The sequence below is a fragment of the Coenobita brevimanus genome, chromosome 29 (genome assembly GCF_032717465.1).
Source record: "Coenobita brevimanus isolate Jiangsu-jjx chromosome 29, ASM3271746v2, whole genome shotgun sequence".
Lineage (NCBI taxonomy): Eukaryota > Metazoa > Arthropoda > Malacostraca > Decapoda > Coenobitidae > Coenobita > Coenobita brevimanus.
In genome coordinates, this window is record NC_136982.1 from 38,287,697 (window position 1) to 38,304,486 (window position 16,790).

General features: G+C 41.4%; 1 protein-coding gene across 1 annotated transcript in view; it reads left to right on the plus strand.

Annotated features, from left to right (window-relative positions):
- Positions 1 to 16,485, plus strand: part of LOC145395006 (high affinity cationic amino acid transporter 1-like) — a 116,995-nt gene extending 100,510 nt beyond the window's left edge. The window contains exons 13-14 of the mRNA XM_080268751.1: positions 14,103 to 14,211; positions 14,837 to 16,485. Coding sequence (XP_080124877.1) covers positions 14,103 to 14,211; positions 14,837 to 16,485 — 1,758 coding nt within the window. The remainder of the gene's footprint in view (positions 1 to 14,102; positions 14,212 to 14,836) is intronic.
- Positions 16,486 to 16,790: the final 305 nt, after the last annotated feature.

The window sequence follows — 16,790 nt, forward strand, 5'->3', positions numbered from 1 at the left end:
TCAAAAATAATTTGAAGGTGATATATACTAATGTTGATGGTTTCATATCGACAAGGATCGAAATTAATGATTTCTTGAGAGAACATGAACCTGATGTCATGTGCTTTGTAGAGACCAAATTAAGAGAAGATATTGATGTTCATTTGGGAGATGGTAAATACAAACTGTGGAGAAAAGACAGAAAAGAAAAAAAGGGAGGAGGAGTGATGATAGCAGTGAAGAACAACATAAATGTAGATACTGTGGAAATGGGAGAAGGCAGGGCTGAAGTGATATATATGAAATTAGAAACTGGAGAGAATGTTAAGAGAGATATGGCGGTAGTGTATGTTCCCCAAAGACGAGCATGGAAGGATGACGAATACCATGAGTTGTTGTCAGATATGGCTAGCTACTTGCAAAAAATAATTGAGAAAAGCAATAATATAATTTTGGTGGGTGACTTTAATTGTAAAGAGGTGAACTGGGAGGAATGGTACTCGGGAGGCGGCGAGGATTCGTGGGGTACTATGTTATTAAATATAATAATGAATAATGTGATGACGCAGTGGGTCAAAGAAGAGACACGGTTTCGAGGTGAGGACACACCAGCAAGGTTAGATTTACTGTTCACCAAAGAACCTGATGTAATAGAATCATTGGAATATCTCTGTCCTTTGGGGAAAAAGTGATCACGTGGTCATTGAGTTCCAGATGTTAATAGGAAACGTCGAGCCAAGAGACGAGCTTCATAGACAGGGAAGATACAACTTTGGCAAAGCAAATTTTACAGGATTGAGAAACTTTTTTGAAAATGCGGATTGGAGAAAATTCAGAGAAACAAGAGAGATACAGAGGAAGTGGGATATCTTTCTAGACCTCTATAATTTGGGAGTGGAAAAATTTGTACCAAGAGTAAGAGGGAAAGAAAACAGGAAAAGGAGTGGTTTAATAGAAGGTGTATGATAGCCAAAAAAGAGAGATAAGGCGTGGAACAATTGGAGAAAGAGAGGTAACGACAGAACAAAGGGAAGAATATAAAAGAACAAGAAACGAATACACAAGAATACGTAGGGAAGAAGAAAGGAATTTTGAAAAGGTATAATTGACAAATGCAAGGATGAACCCAAACTGTTTTATAGATTTGTTAATGGCAAACTGAAACAAAAGGAAGGAATCACCAAGCTGAAAGTAGATGGAGAGGTCTTTAATGATGCGGCAATGCAAGCAGAAATAATGAACAAACGTTTCCAGTCAGTTTTCACTAAAGAAAAGGAGCTTGTGGAAGGGGAGGGAGTGATTAGAAATGTTCCGGTGATGAAAGATATAAAAGTGGAGGTGCAGGAAGTGTATAAATTACTGGAAACTCAAGATGTAAGGAAAGCCCCAGGACCTGATGGAATTTCTAATTGGGTACTGAAGGAATGCAGAGAACAACTGGCGGATAAAATTCACAGCTTAATTGTATGCTCACTGGAAGAGGGGAAAGTGCCAAAAGAATGGAAGAGGGCAAATGTGGTACCAATTTACAAGGGAGGAAACAGGGAAGAACCCCTGAATTATAGACCAGTGTCTCTAACCAGCATGGTCGCAAAATTGTGTGAGAGAATCCTGAAAGACAGATGGATAAAATATCTGGAAGAGATGAATATTTTGGCTGAATGTCAGTTTGGATTCAGAAGTGGAAGGTCATGTGTTTCAAACTTGATGAGCTTTTACTCAAGAGCGATTGATGTGGTACAGGAGAGAGATGGTTGGGTGGATTGTGTGTACTTAGACTTAGAGAAGGCCTTTGACAAGGTACCTCATAAGAGACTAATGTGGAAACTAGAATATATAGGAGGACTAAAGGGGAAACTTCCTGGAATGGATGAGAGACTTTTTGAGAGACAGACAAATGAGGACAGTAATAAAGGAAAAGATGTCTGGATGGAGGGAAGTAACAAGTGGAGTCCCTCAAGGCTCAGTGTTGGCGCCAGTAATGTTCCTGATTTATGTAAATGATATGGTAGATGGAGTGAACAGTTATGCGAGTCTGTTTGCTGATGATGTAAAGATCTTGAGGAAGATAGAGGTTGGAGGAGGATTGTAAAATACTGCAGGAGGATTTGGATAGGATACACAATTGGAGCCGGACGTGGGAAATGAAATTTAATGTAAAGAAATGTAAAATATTGGAAATGGGTAAAAGTACCAGGAGACCATCACTGAATTATTTTTTGGGTAATGAATTAATCACAAAAAGGAGAGAAGAGAAAGATTTGGGAGTGCTGGTCCAAGATAGTTTGTCACCAGAAAAGCACATTAACAAGATAGTTGGAGAGACTTATAAGCTCTTGACTAACATAAGAGTAGCATTTCATTATATGGATGAGGAAATGATGAAAAAATTGATAGTGGCCATGATCCGCCCCAGGTTAGAATATGCAGCGGTAGTGTGGTCCCCACACAAAAGAAAGATATAAACAAGATTGAGAGAATACAAAGAACAGCAACAAGATGGTCCCCAGTCTGACAGACCTGTCATACAGAGAGGCTGGAAAAACTGGATTTGCCTTCGTTAGAGGAAAGGAGAAAGAGGGGAGACATGATTGCGGTGTTCAGGACCATGGTGGGAGTAGATAAAATTGACAAAGAAGATCTGTTTGTATGGGATAAGAGAGCAACAAGAGGACATGGAATGAAATTGAAAAAGTCAAGCTGTTTGAAGGATATCAAGAAATATAGCTTTCCTTACAGAAGTATAGACTTATGGAATAGCCTGGACAAAGAGATCGTCCAGTCTAAAAACATAAACGAGTTTAAAGTTAAATTCGACTTATTGAGAAACAGCGACGGAAACCCACGAGCATAGTACATTCCGTGTATATCACAATTAGGTATATTCTTAAATATTTGGAACGACTTAGACAAAGAGGTGGTGCATGAGAAAAACATTCATGTGTGTAAAGGTAGACTTGATAAATGTGGATATGGAGACAGGACAACACGAGCATTGCTCAATTCCTGTATACTACAAATAGGTAAATAGGTAAATACACACACACACACACACACACACATTGAAGGATCAAGTAAAGGAAAAAAATGATAAGAGGACAGAGGAAGAATGTAATACTTTTTTTTGGAGAATAATGGATATGAAAGTACTGAAGTGGTATATAAGGAAATAGAAGCGAAGGAAACTAAGGGGGATAGTTATGAAAGATCAGAAATTGAGGAAGTGGTACTGACGGAGAGAAGGAGAGAAGAGGGTATAAAAAACATCAAAAATAATTTAAAGGTGATATACACTATTATTGATAGTTTAATATCGGCAAAGCTTGAAATTGATGATTTCTTGAGAGAATATGAACCTGATGTCATGTGCTTTGTAGAGACCAAATTAAGAGAGGATATCGATGCTCATTTGGGAGATGGTAAACACAAACTGTGGAGAAGAGACCGAAAAGAAAAAACGGGAGGAGTGATGATAGCAGCGAAGAACAGCATAAATGTAGATACCGTGGAAATGGGAGAAGGCAGAGCTGAAGTGATAAATATGAAATTAGAAACTGGAGAGAATGTCAAGATAGATATGGTGGTAGTGTATGATCCCCCCAAAATGAGAGCATGGAATGATGACGAATACCAGGAGATGTTGTCAGATATGGCTAGTTATTTACAAACAACAATTGAGAAAAGCAACAATATAATTTTGGTGGGTGACTTTAACTGTAAAGAGGTGAACTGGGAGGAATGGGACTCACGAGGCAGCGAGGATTCGTGGGGCACTATATTATTAAATATAATAATGAATAATGTGATGACACAATGGGTCAAAGAAGAGACACGGTTCTGAGGTGAGGACACACCAGCAAGGTTAGATTTACTGTTTACCAAAGAACCCGATGTAATAGAATCATTGAAATATTTCTGTCCTATAGGAAAAAGTGATCATGTGGTCATTGTATTTCAGATGATAATAGGGAATGTCGAGCCAAGAGACGAGCTTCATAGACAGGGAAGATACAACTTTGGGAAAGCTAATTTCACAGGACTGAGAAAATTTTTTGAAAATGCAGATTGGAAAAAATTCAGAGAAACAAGAAAGATACAAAGGAAGTGGGATATCTTTCTAGACCTTGATAATTTGGGAGTGGAAAAATTTGTACCAAGAGTAAGAGGGAAAGAAAACCGGAAAAAAGGGTGGTTTAATAGAAGGTGTATGATAGCAAAAAAAAGAGAGAGATAAGGCGTGGAACAACTGGAGAAAGAGAGGCAACACCAGAACAGTGGAAGAATACAAAAGAACTTGAAATGAATACACAAGAATACGTAGAGAAGAAGAAAGGAATTTTGAAAAAGGTATCATAGACAAATGCAAGGATGAACCCAAACTGTTTTATAGATTTGTTAATGGCAAACTGAAACAAAAGGAAGGAATCACCAGATTGAAAGTAAAAGGAGAGGTCTATAAAGATGCAGCAGTGCAAGCTGAAATAATGAACAAATGTTTCCAATCAGTTTTCATTAATGAAAAAGAGTTTGTGGAAGGGGAGGGAGTGACTAGAAATGTACCGGTGATAAAAGATATAAAAGTGGAGGTACAGGATGTGTACAAATTATTGGAAACCCAAGATGTAAGGAAAGCCCCAGGATCTGATGGAATTTCTAATTGGGTACAGAAGGAATGCAGAAAATAACTGGCAGATAAAATTCACAGTTTAATCATGTGTTCTCTGGAAGAGGGGAAAGTGGCAAAAGAATGGAAGAGGGCAAATGTGGTACCAATTTATAAGGGAGGAAACAGGGAAGAACCCCTGAATTATAGACCAGTGTCTCTAACCAGCATGGTCGCAAAATTGTGCAAGAGAATCCTGAAAGACAGATGGATAAAATATCTAGAAGAGATGAATATTTTGGCCGAATGTCAGTTTGGATTCAGAAGTGGAAGGTCATGTGTTTCTAACTTGTTGAGCTTTTACTGAAGAGCGATTGACATGGTACAGGAGAGAGATGGTTGGGTGGATTGTGTGTACTTAGACTTAGAGAAGGCCTTTGACAAGGTACCTCATAAGAGACTAATGTGGAAACTAGAATATATACGAGGACTGAAGGGGAAACTCCTGGAATGGGTGAGAGACTTTTTTTGAGAGACAGACAAATGAGGACAGTAATAAAGGATAGGATGTCTGGATGGAGGGAAGTAACAAGTGGAGTCCCCTAAGGCTCGGTGTTGGCTCCAGTAATGTTCCTGATTTACGTAAATGATATGGTAGATGGAGTGAACAGTTATGCAAGTCTGTTTGCTGATGATGTAAAGATCTTGAGGAAGGTAGAGGTTGAGGAGGATTGTAAAATGCTGCAGGAGGATCTGGATAGGATACATGATTGGAGCCAGACGTGGGAAATGAAATTTAATGTAAAGAAATGTAAAATATTGGAAATGGGTAAAAGTACCAGGAGGCCATCACTGAATTATTTGTTGGGTAATGAATTAATCACTAAAATGAGAGAAGAGAAAGACTTGGGAGTGCTGGTCCAAGATCGTTCGTCACCTGAAAACCACATTAATAAGATAGTTAGAGAGACTTATAAACTCCTGAGAGATGTAAGAGTAGCATTTCATTATATGGATGAGGAGATGATGAAAAAATTGATAGTGGCCATGATCCGCCCCAGGATAGAATATGCAGCAGTAGTGTGGTCCCCACATAAAAAGAAAGATATAAACAAGATTGAGAGAATACAAAGAACAGCAACCAAGATGGTCCCCAGTCTGGCAGATCTGTCATACAGAGAGAGGCTGGAAAAGCTGGATCTGCCTTCCTTAGAGGAAAGGAGAAAGAGAGGAGACATGATTGCAGTGTTCAGGACCATGGTGAGAGTAGATAAAATTGACCGAGAAGATCTGTTTTTATGGGATAAGAGAGCAACAAGAGGACACGGAATGCAATTGAAAAAGTCAAGCTGCTTGAAGGATATCAAGAAGTATAGCTTTCCTTACAGAAGTATAGATTTATGGAATAGCCTTGACAAAGAGATCATCCAGTCTAAAAACTTAAATGAGTTTAAAGCTAAATTTGACTTACTGAGAAACAGCGATGGGAACCCACAAGCATAGCATATTTCGTGTGTATCTCAATTAGGTATTTTGGGTAAATACATAAGTATTTGGAACGACTTAGACGAAAAGGTGGTGCAGGAGAAAAACATTCATGTGTGTAAAAGTAAGCTCGATAAATGTGGATATGGAGACAGAACAACACGAGCATCGCTCAGTTCCTGTATACTACAAATATGTAAATACAAATAAGTAAATACACACACACACACACACACACACACACACACACACACACACACACACACACACACACACACACACACACACACACACACACACACACACACACACACACACACACACACACATCGGCGCTCTGTACCAAAACAACACGGCCAGTGGCAATCACCTAAATTAGTATCTTTGAATGAGTCAAGCTCTGTACCAGGTTAGACTAAATGATTTTTCATTATTAAAAGGTAAAGAAATAATAAGTTTAAATAAGACTGGTTCAAACAACAAAGAACCACGATGCGTTGAGTCAGCTGGGTTTGTTTATACTACAGCAACACAGGGAAAGCGTGCATACTCTGTAAGTACATATTCTGTTCATTTAGTATTACAAAATGGATCCATACTTCAGTAAGACAAATTTGGAAAAGAAAAGGGATAAAAGTAAAAAGCAAAATGATGATTTCTATCAAGAACTGGTTGAAGTGGAGACTCACAATAGACTGGTTGAACGTGTACACAAACTAGAAATGGCTTTCAAAAATGAAATTGATGAAATAAAGAAGCAAATGCACTTGCAAAAGGAAGAGATAGAAAAACTGGGAAGGGAGGCCAATAAGAAAGACACAACCATCAGTGAACTAACAGTGGAATTGAGTACGCTTAGGAAGAAAAATAGTGAAATGGGAAGTACAGTAGTCAATCACGAGAGTGTTATGGAAGAGTTAAAAAATGACACAGAGACAATTAGACAAGCAAGCAGTCTTATGGACCAGAGCAGTGATATTGAGGAGAAGATAGCACAGGTGAATGAAGCTGTGCAAAGCTACAAAAATGATGTAGAAACCACGTATGCTGAAATGGTGAAAGTAAAGAATGACTTAGAAACAAGGGTGGAGGAAAAAAAACATTAAAAAGGAAGTGAAAAGAATAATCCAAAACAATCCAAAGTTAGTCAGAGATTCAGTAGAAATAAATAAATCAATAGTAATCACTGGTATAGAAGAGGAAGAAATTAAAAACAAGATCACTAGAGACAAAAAGGAGATGGCAAATGTAATGAGCTTACTGAAAGAAGTATCAGAGGAAATCTGTAGTAAAGACATAGAGGAACACAAAAGGTTAGGGAAATACGAGAAAAGCAAGACAAGACCTCTAAAGGTGAATTTCCAGAGTGTAAACACTGTGGAAGAGATACTAAAAAATTCAAAGAATCTTATGTATGGATAGGAGGAGGTCGTAGCACGGGCCGAACAGGGTAGTACTCCCGAGGGGAATGGGAATGGTGGTGATAGGGAGAGCTGGAGCTCCTGTTTCACTAGCTATCTAACCATCCCCCTTTGCTGACCTTTTCAGTGTGACAGTAACATGGAGAGTAAACCAGCATACTCTCCCAAACATTTCCTCTAACTATCTATGCACTACACCACATGCACTTTACATTTCACACAACGTATCCCACTACGTTACAGGGGTTGGCGCCAGCAAGGGCATGCGGCCAGAAAACTTTGCCCCCGCTACCTAGTGGCGGACTTCTGGGGGGAGGCGTGGCGGGGGTTCCGCCGGCATAGATCATGGGTCCAGGGCGAGATGGGGCTCGGGCCTGTGCTAGAGGGTACAGGGCATTGCGGTTCCCAGGCTGCCGCTTCCGCCCAATAGAGAGGGGCCCAAACCTGGGAGTAGCGTCCCAGGAGGCTGCCCTATCAGTGGGTGTATAATGGCGGGATAGTTGCAGTGCCAAGACGCGCTTGGAAGGTGTCCCTGCAGCTGTCCTGGCAGGGTGCCCCGAGGCCACTACCACAGCCACTGGTAAGCTGGTGGGCTAGGGGTCCCAGATCCATTGCCTGGACCTGGGATTGTGCGGTGAGTGGGACCTGTGCTGTGTCTGTCCCCATTTATTAATACTGAAGATGACAAAACAAAAAAGGTTTCAAAGCAAGCCTGAGGACAGTAAATCACCCATGGGGATGAGGGTGGGTTCATGGAATGTGGGAAGTTTGAGGGAAGAGCAGGGGAAGTCGTTGAGGCATTCAGTAGGAGGTGGGTGGACGTGGCGTGTTTGCAGGAAGTCCGGTACAGGGGTGGATCAGCCAGAAAGATTGTTGGGAAGGACTGTTGCTATAAGTTGTTTTGGCAGGGGAGGACAGACGGATATGGAGGTGTTGGTGTGATGGTTGCGGAGAAATGGGTGGAATATGTTATGAATGTTTTGAGAGTAAGCGATAGGATATTGGTTGTGAAAATTCTGTTGGGAAGAAAGATAGCTGTGATTATATCGGCATATGCTCCACAGGCAGGATTGGATGAATCAGAGAAAGATAGATTTTGGGATGATTTAATACGTGTAGTGGGTGGTATGCGGGATGATGAGATAGTGATTTTGGGAGGGGACTTAAATGGTCATGTAGCTGAAGCAGCCCAAGGTTATGAAGGAGTGCATGGGGGATGTGCATATGGTCTAAGGAATGCAGAAGGGGAAAGGATACTCGAGTTTGGGGAGGCAACGGACATGATTGTGTGCAACACATATTTTAGGAAAAGAGACAGTAGGTTAATTACGTATGAGTCTGGGGGAAATAGCAGTCAGATAGATTATTTTCTGGTTAGGAGGGCCGATAGGAGGTTAGTGAGGGATGTTAAAGTTATAGGAAGTGAGGAGTGTGTGCAGCAGCACAAACTATTGATTTGTGATATGGTGCTTAAAGAACAAATGATGAAAAAGAGGACTTATGTACCTAGGAGGAAAATATGGAAGCTGAAAAACCAAGTAGTAAGGGATGCCTTCTATAGCGGGTTGAGGAGAGTGGTGGCTGAACAGGGAGCTGTAGACAGAGGCGTTAATGAACAGTACAGAGCCCTCAAGAACAATTTCTTGAGAGTTACTGATGTAACATGCGGCTGGACAAGAGGACCACCAAGACATAAAGTAACTTGGTGGTGGGATGAGGGTGTAGAAGCTGCAATTAAGGAGAAAAGAAGGCTTTTCCGGGAATGGAAGAAGGGTGGTAGCAAAGAGGAATATTTGGCCGCCAAGCGTAGGGCTAGGAGAGAGGTATACAGGGCAAAGTCTGAGTCACAGAGACAATTACTTGATAACCTAAATCATGGGGAAAGGAAAAATATATTTAGGGTGGCAGGTCAGGTGAAGAGGGATAATCGGGATATCATAGGTGAGCAGTGTGTGAAGAATGATGAAGGAAGGGTAGTGGTGAACAGTGAGGATATTAAAGATGCATGGAGAGAGCATTATAACCGGTTGTTGAATGAGGAGTTTGACTGGGACAGGGAAGGTTTGGAGCCAGCAGATCCAGTGTCTGGCCCTTGGCCTTTGATTGATACTGCTACTGTGAGTGAGGCAATAGGCAGGATGAGGGTGGGGAAGGCAGCAGGTGTGTCTGGGTTGACTGCCGAAATGTTGAAGGCCTCAGGCGACATAGGGGTGAGTTTAGTCACTGACATGATAAATAGGATTATTTATGAGTGTGTTGTCCCAGATGATTGGCTGAAGAGTGTAATTGTAAATGTGTATAAAGGGAAGGGTGATGCCCTGGAAAGAGGGAATTATAGAGGTATAAAGCTTTTAGATCAGATAATGAAGGTAATGGAGAGAGTTTTAGAAGGTATGATTAGAGAAAGAGTGAATATTGATGAGATGCAGTTTGGGTTTATGCCAGGTAGGGGGACCACTGATGCCATATTCATTGTTCGACAGCTTCAGGAAAAATATATTGGTAGGAGAAGGGATCTTTATTTTGTTTTTGTTGATTTGGAAAAGGCCTTTGACAGAGTCCCTAGAGAGGTGGTGAAGTGGGCAATGAGAAAGCTTGGCTTGGAGGAGTGGCTGGTTAGGGTGGTTATGGCCATGTATGTGGGTGCTCACACCCAGGTGAGAGTGAATGGAGATTTGAGTGATGAGTTTTCCGTGAATGTTGGTGTGCATCAGGGGTCAGTCTTGAGTCCCATGTTGTTTATCATGGTACTTGAAGCCCTTTCACGTGACTTTAGAAACGGGCTCCCGTGGGAGTTGTTGTATGCTGATGATTTGGTGTTGATTGCAGAGAATGAAAGGGAGGCGGAGGAAAGGTTTAGGAAGTGGAGAGATGGTATGGGGCAAAAGGGTTTAAGGGTAAATGCAGATAAAACAAAAGTGATGATATCTAGGGTTGGTGGCGGTACTGTCAAAGACGAGGGAGAGTGGCCATGTGCAGTTTGCCACAAGGGCGTGGGAAGTAATTCCATCTTGTGCGGTGTGTGTGATAAATGGATGCATAAGAGATGTAGTGGTATCAGAGGTAGACTGCGAGATAATGCTGATTTTCTGTGTACGGCGTGCCGGGGTGAGCAGGTGGAGATCGTCAGACGTGAAAGAATTGAACTTGCTGGTGAATCTCTTGAGTGTGTGGAAGAATTTTGTTATTTAGGAGACATGTTGTGTGCTGGAGGTGGGGCTGGAGCTAGCTCTGTGGCTAGGGTGAGAAGTGGTTGGAAGAAGTTCAGGGAGCTCTTGCCTCTCCTGACATTGAGGGGTCTCTCCCTACGTGCTAAGGGGTCTTTGTATGCAGCGTGTGTTAGGAGTGTAATGCTGTATGGCAGTGAGACCTGGGCAGTGAAGGAGGAAGACATTCGCCGGCTCAGACGTACAGAAATGACAATGATTAGGTGGATGTGCAGTGCGTCCCTGCGTCCAAGGCCTGGAGGGGCTGGGTTTACAATGGAAGAGTTGAGAGGTAGGATGGGACTGGAGTGTATTGGTGTTGTGATGAGGAGAGGTAGATTGAGGTGGTTTGGACATGTGGAGAGGATGGGGGATGATAGTTGGGTGAGGAAGGTGAGAAGTGTTAATATTGGGGGTGGGGTTATGAGGGGTAGACCGAGAAAGACATGGGACGAGGTCATTAAGTGTGACCTTAGGGTTAAGGGACTGAACAGGGAGGCTGCAATGGATCGTGCAGCATGGAGAGCCGCCATTAGGTGACCAAGGCCGACACATGCAAGCATGTTGGAGCCTTTAAAAACGAACGAACGAACGAAAAAGATGCCTAACACAAGAGGAACTGGAATTACTGAAAGAGAAAAGGGAGGAAGCAAAAACAAAAAATGAGGGAAGATCAGAAGAGGACAAGAAGAAATTTTTTTACAAAGTAATAGGATTTCAGGTATGAAAGTGGTACACAAACAGGATGGAAGAAAAAGGAGGAAGTTAGTAGAACCATGTCATGACAAGTATATAAACAAGATGATAAAGTTGATGTACCCAAATGTGGATGGAATGGTATCTAAATTACTAGAGATGAATGATTATGTCAGAGAAAATGAACCACAAATAATATGCCTAACTGAGACAAAATTAACACCAAGGATATCCAATGACATACTAAACTTAGAGGAATACAATATATGGAGAAGAGACAGAAATTTAAAAAAAGGAGGAGGAATTATAATATTAACTAAGAAAAATCTAAAAGTCAAGGAAATAAACCTAGATATACCATCACAAGTAGAACTGATTGCAGTAGAGATCGACACATCTGAAGGTAAAGTAATTGTAGCCAATTTGTATATGCCACCCAGATCAAACACATGGGAAAGAGACGAATATGAGGACCTGGCAGAGAGTACAATTCAGAGTATAAGATCCTTGCTACATAAAATGGAAGAGAAATCGGAAAGAATTATACTAACTGGGGACTTCAATACAAATATAAATTGGAATACTCTAGATATAAATAGCCAAGAAAGCTGTTGGGACCAAAAGCTCCTGGATCTCGTACAAGAGTTTTTCTTAACGCAACATGTGAGGGAAACCACTAGAAAAAGAGGACTTGATGTACCTTCAGTGCTAGATCTAATATTTACTAGGCAAGAAAATGACATTGACAGTTTAATATATCACCCTCCACTCGGCAAAAGCGATCATGCAGTACTAAAATATCTATCTATCTCTAGCCCGACGCCCTAATCCCGCAAAGGGTGGCCGCAGACAAAACGCCTCCAAGTCACTCTGTCACCCACCATTTGACTCCCCTCCCCCCAACTCACCCCCCCCTCCCTCATATACCTCTCAACTCCATCCCTCCACCTCATCCTCGGTCTACCCCTCCCTCTCCCTCCCTCCACCTCACCTACATACACCCTCTTGGTCAGTCTTTCATTCTCCATTCTCTCCACATGTCCAAACCACCTCAGTGTATTTCTCCTAATCTTTTCAACCACATCCACATCTACCCCACAACGTTCCTTCACTTCTTCATTCGTCAACCTGTCCCTCCACGTCACTCCACATGCTCCTCTCAAGTAACTCATTTCCACTGCTCTCACTCTTGACTTGTTCCCCTCTTGCAAGGTCCACGCCTCGCTTCCATACGTCAGGGTAGGGATCACAATACCATCATGCAGTGACTTCTTAACTTCCATACTCACCTCCCTATTTCTCATCACTGCTTTCAGTGTACCAACAACCTTTCTTCCCTGCTGTACCCTTTCACGTACTTCATCCCCCAAAGTTCCATCCTTACTCATCACACTACCCAAGTACTTGAATGCACTCACATTCTCCATATCCTCACCATCCAACCTCACTGCATACTCTGTGACTTCATTCCTCTCAAACACCATAACTTTACTTTTGTTTACATTAACTTTCAGTTAGGTAAATACAATTAGGTTAATACACACACACACACACACACACACACACACACACACACACACACACACACACACACACACACACACACACACATTCATATACACTTACACAATCATTTCCTCACTCAGATATTCACACATATGTACATACATGCACATGGGTACACATACTGGGAACAGCTGAGAGGGTCTAGTCTCTAACAGATGCTGGGTAAAATACCAAGCCAGGCAGTGTGGTGCCACTAGGCTGTTTGTGGGCAAAAGTGTCTGTGCAGCCATAATTTCCACCCGGATGCATGCAGTTTGTTCAGATAAAATGGAAGAATGTTCGAATAATGGTTTCAAACAGCCAGAGCACAGCGTCCGGGTAATAGATTGTCCAGGTAGTGGACGTCTGGATGATAGAGTGATTTCTGTACTGTACTGTATTTTCTGAAAGTTATGTGACAGTGAGTGCTGGTTATGTATGGATCTATTGATAATCACCAACCATGGTATTAACAGGGTTGGTCCTATCTCCCTACTCATAGCAAAACCACTCATAAACATCTTTGAAATACAACATGAAAGGTCAGACACAGCAGATCTAGTTATATTATCCTGTAGATACCAGTAATTCATACTGTCATACAAACAAGACTACAGTACAGTACTATATATAACTCTAGATGACACATGTACAGTGTAATGCTGGACCCCAAACCACACACCATACAACATATAGTGTTACATTGTCCAGCATTGACATACAAGATACAGCAGCACAATATCTCGAGTGTTTTGGACCTGTGATATACCCAGCAGAGTTTGTTGGTAAGTTTCTGTGTCATAGGTCTACTCCAATAGAACAGATCATGAACTTGTCCAGCGGCCACAGCCGCAGTCTCACTTTGACCTCTGAGTGTAACCACTAACTGTCACTCATGACTTGATTTCTGGCCCACCAGTAACCATTAATCCTGATCTCTAACCCTAACCACTAATCCTGACTTTTAACTGTTACTATTAAACCAGACTTTTAACTCTAACCACCAATTCTGACTTCTAACTGTTACCTCAAAACCAGACTTCTAACTCTAACCACTAGTCCTAACCTCTAACTCCAACCATTAATCGTAAATTCTAGCCTTAACCTCAGCCATGAACCTGATTTCCATGATTGCCATGCCTAACATGTGCCTGTGTAAATGTTCAGGTGCCGTTTGTGCCGTGGATCCCGGCACTGAGCTCTTTCTTCAACATGTACCTGATGTGTAACCTGTCCTCCGAAACATGGATCAGATTTGGTGTGTGGATGGCTCTTGGTAAGTCTTGCTGCTTTTTCGCACTCCTGTAGTTGGTGTGTGTGTGTGTGTGTGTGTGTGTGTGTGTGTGCTTGCATACATGCTGCATACTTGTGTTCTGTGGCATAGTACTGGTATGTAGTACTATATTTCATAGTGTTTTGTATGATATTCTTTGATGTTATTTGATTATCAGTCAGTATTAGAAAACATATTTTAGCTTTGATGCATAACTCTGCATGTGCTTTGCATCACTGCATGATTGAAGATAATTAACAACTAATTACTGTAGTGTGTTTCACATTGTGCATCACTCCTAGTAACTAAACACCATGCACTTATAACCATGCACTGCCTTATAATTTGTCATTTACCTAATAGAAAATGCATGCCACTAACATATCTGAAATAATTCTCTTTCTCTCTCTCTCTCTCTCAATTTTGTGTGTGTGTGTATGTATGTGTGTGTGTGTGTGTGTGTGTGTGTGTGTGTGTGTGTGTGTGTGTGTGTTGCTCCAATCTTTTTTTTTTTCCCTCTTTAGCTGCCCTCTTTCCATTTTCTACCCTTTCCGTCTTTCTACCCTTCCTTTGATTTCCTCACCAATGTCCTTCTTTTTTTCTTTATTAACACTGTGGGACCCCGAAGGCTTCGTGATATACATCTGTTATGGAATGTGGAAGAGCACGGGAGACCAGCCACCAACAGCCATGAATGGTATTGACAACTCAGCCTTTAAAGGGGGTTCAGCTCTCATCATCCCTACAATTCAAATCCATCCTGCAACTCCTGCCAACTCAGAACCCAGCACCCCAAAGACTGTTGTAAAGGAAAGGCAGGCTGTACCACCATCACCACTGGTTAAAGTAGATCTTCATTCAGAAGAGGAAGGATCAGTTGGCATAGCTACTGATGTGAAGACCAGCCAGAATGTCACAGTACAGGAAGAGAATGGGCTCACCAATGTAGAAGCATTAGCAACAAGTGAAAATGGTACTGGAGGAGAGAGCACTGAATCATCAGGGAAGTCAAGTGGTGATAATTCTTCCATACTTGCAGCATTACTTGTTGCTAGCAGTGCTGCTGAAAAAAGTAGCTCTGAAAGCAATATGCACGATGATAAAGAAATTCACAAAACAAATAAAACAGGGCCAGAGGACATGAGTTTATTTAAGAAAGAGGAGAATGTTTTGAATAGCAACCCAAATGATTCATCTATTGAGCCTGGATGTGCTTCAGTAGATGAGGCTATGGCCAATCTGATCCAAGATAAAAAACAAGAAAATGAAGAGAGTTGCACTGATACCCAAAGCACTGAGGGTAAAGAGGAAAAACTGACATCTGTTGCATTAGTAACTAATATTGCAGCAGATTTATCCCAGTCCTCCAGAAATATTGAGGAGCCAACAATGGACAACTCTGATAAAAAGTCTGTGGAGAATTCAGAGGCTGAGTCTGGAAGTCATGAGACTGATGGTACCAAAAATGATGAAAACAGAGAAGAAGTTCATATTTTACGCTATTCACAATCTGTCCCAGCTTTGTCACGGGTAAATAATTCATATGGAAGTGTCCCCAGCACCCCTGTGTCTAAACGACATCCCCACAAGCTCCGCCGCATGTCCAGTTTTGATGAAATTCCTCCTTCGTCCCCAGATAGTCCATTTGCCCGTCATATCAAGAAATTCACCATCATCCCAGTACGGGAGATGAAGGGTGGTGTTGGAATCAGTGATAATACATTAGATTCTGATCTTGATAGTGCTCCATTGACACCACACAGTGGCATTGAGTCATTACCAGACAACCCCAAGCAACTTATGAATGAACTACTGTCTAAATTATCCACAGACCAGCCAGACATGGTGCCTCAGGAGCAAGATAGCCAAAAGAAAGACAAGGTGATATTTACTGTTGATAGTGCTGAATCGCTCACAGATGGGGAAGCAAGATTTATGGCAAGTGATCAGTTAAGTTCTAGGGATTACAAGAAGGCTAATAGTCGAGAATCAAGATTGGAAGTCCTGGACACAATCAAGGAGCGAGGTGAAAGTAAAATAATTCACAATGATGAAGGCTTTCTTGGTACACCGTCAGTACTGGATAATCTTGAGGCCGAGAGAAAGTTGAGTGAACATGAAAAAAATGAAAACAGCAAAGATTCAGCATCAATAGTGAGTCGGGCAACAAATACATCAGACTTAAGCACGGAAAAAGTATCACAGAAAGAAGAGGAGAAAGATCTTAGAGCTAAGGAAAACACTTCCAATACAACAGCTGATGTTCATGGACAGTGAAATGACACAAACAAGTCTCCCAGTCAAAAAACATCCACACCAGATAAAAATGTTGATAAACTGTCGTCACTGTTTGCCACCTAGTTATATTTTGAAATGCTGTACATGCAGTCTTCACTTAAAATCCAAGATGTTTGACAACAAAATGTTACTTGAAATGTAAATGCTTTAAGTGAGGTGATTCTAGTTTATGATTAAGGGGTTAAGAACACTCATCCTGATTTTAAAACATCTTTATAATGAATCATAAGCAGCTTTAGGGGGAAAATGATGAAATAACTTCAGATGACAAACTATCAGATTTA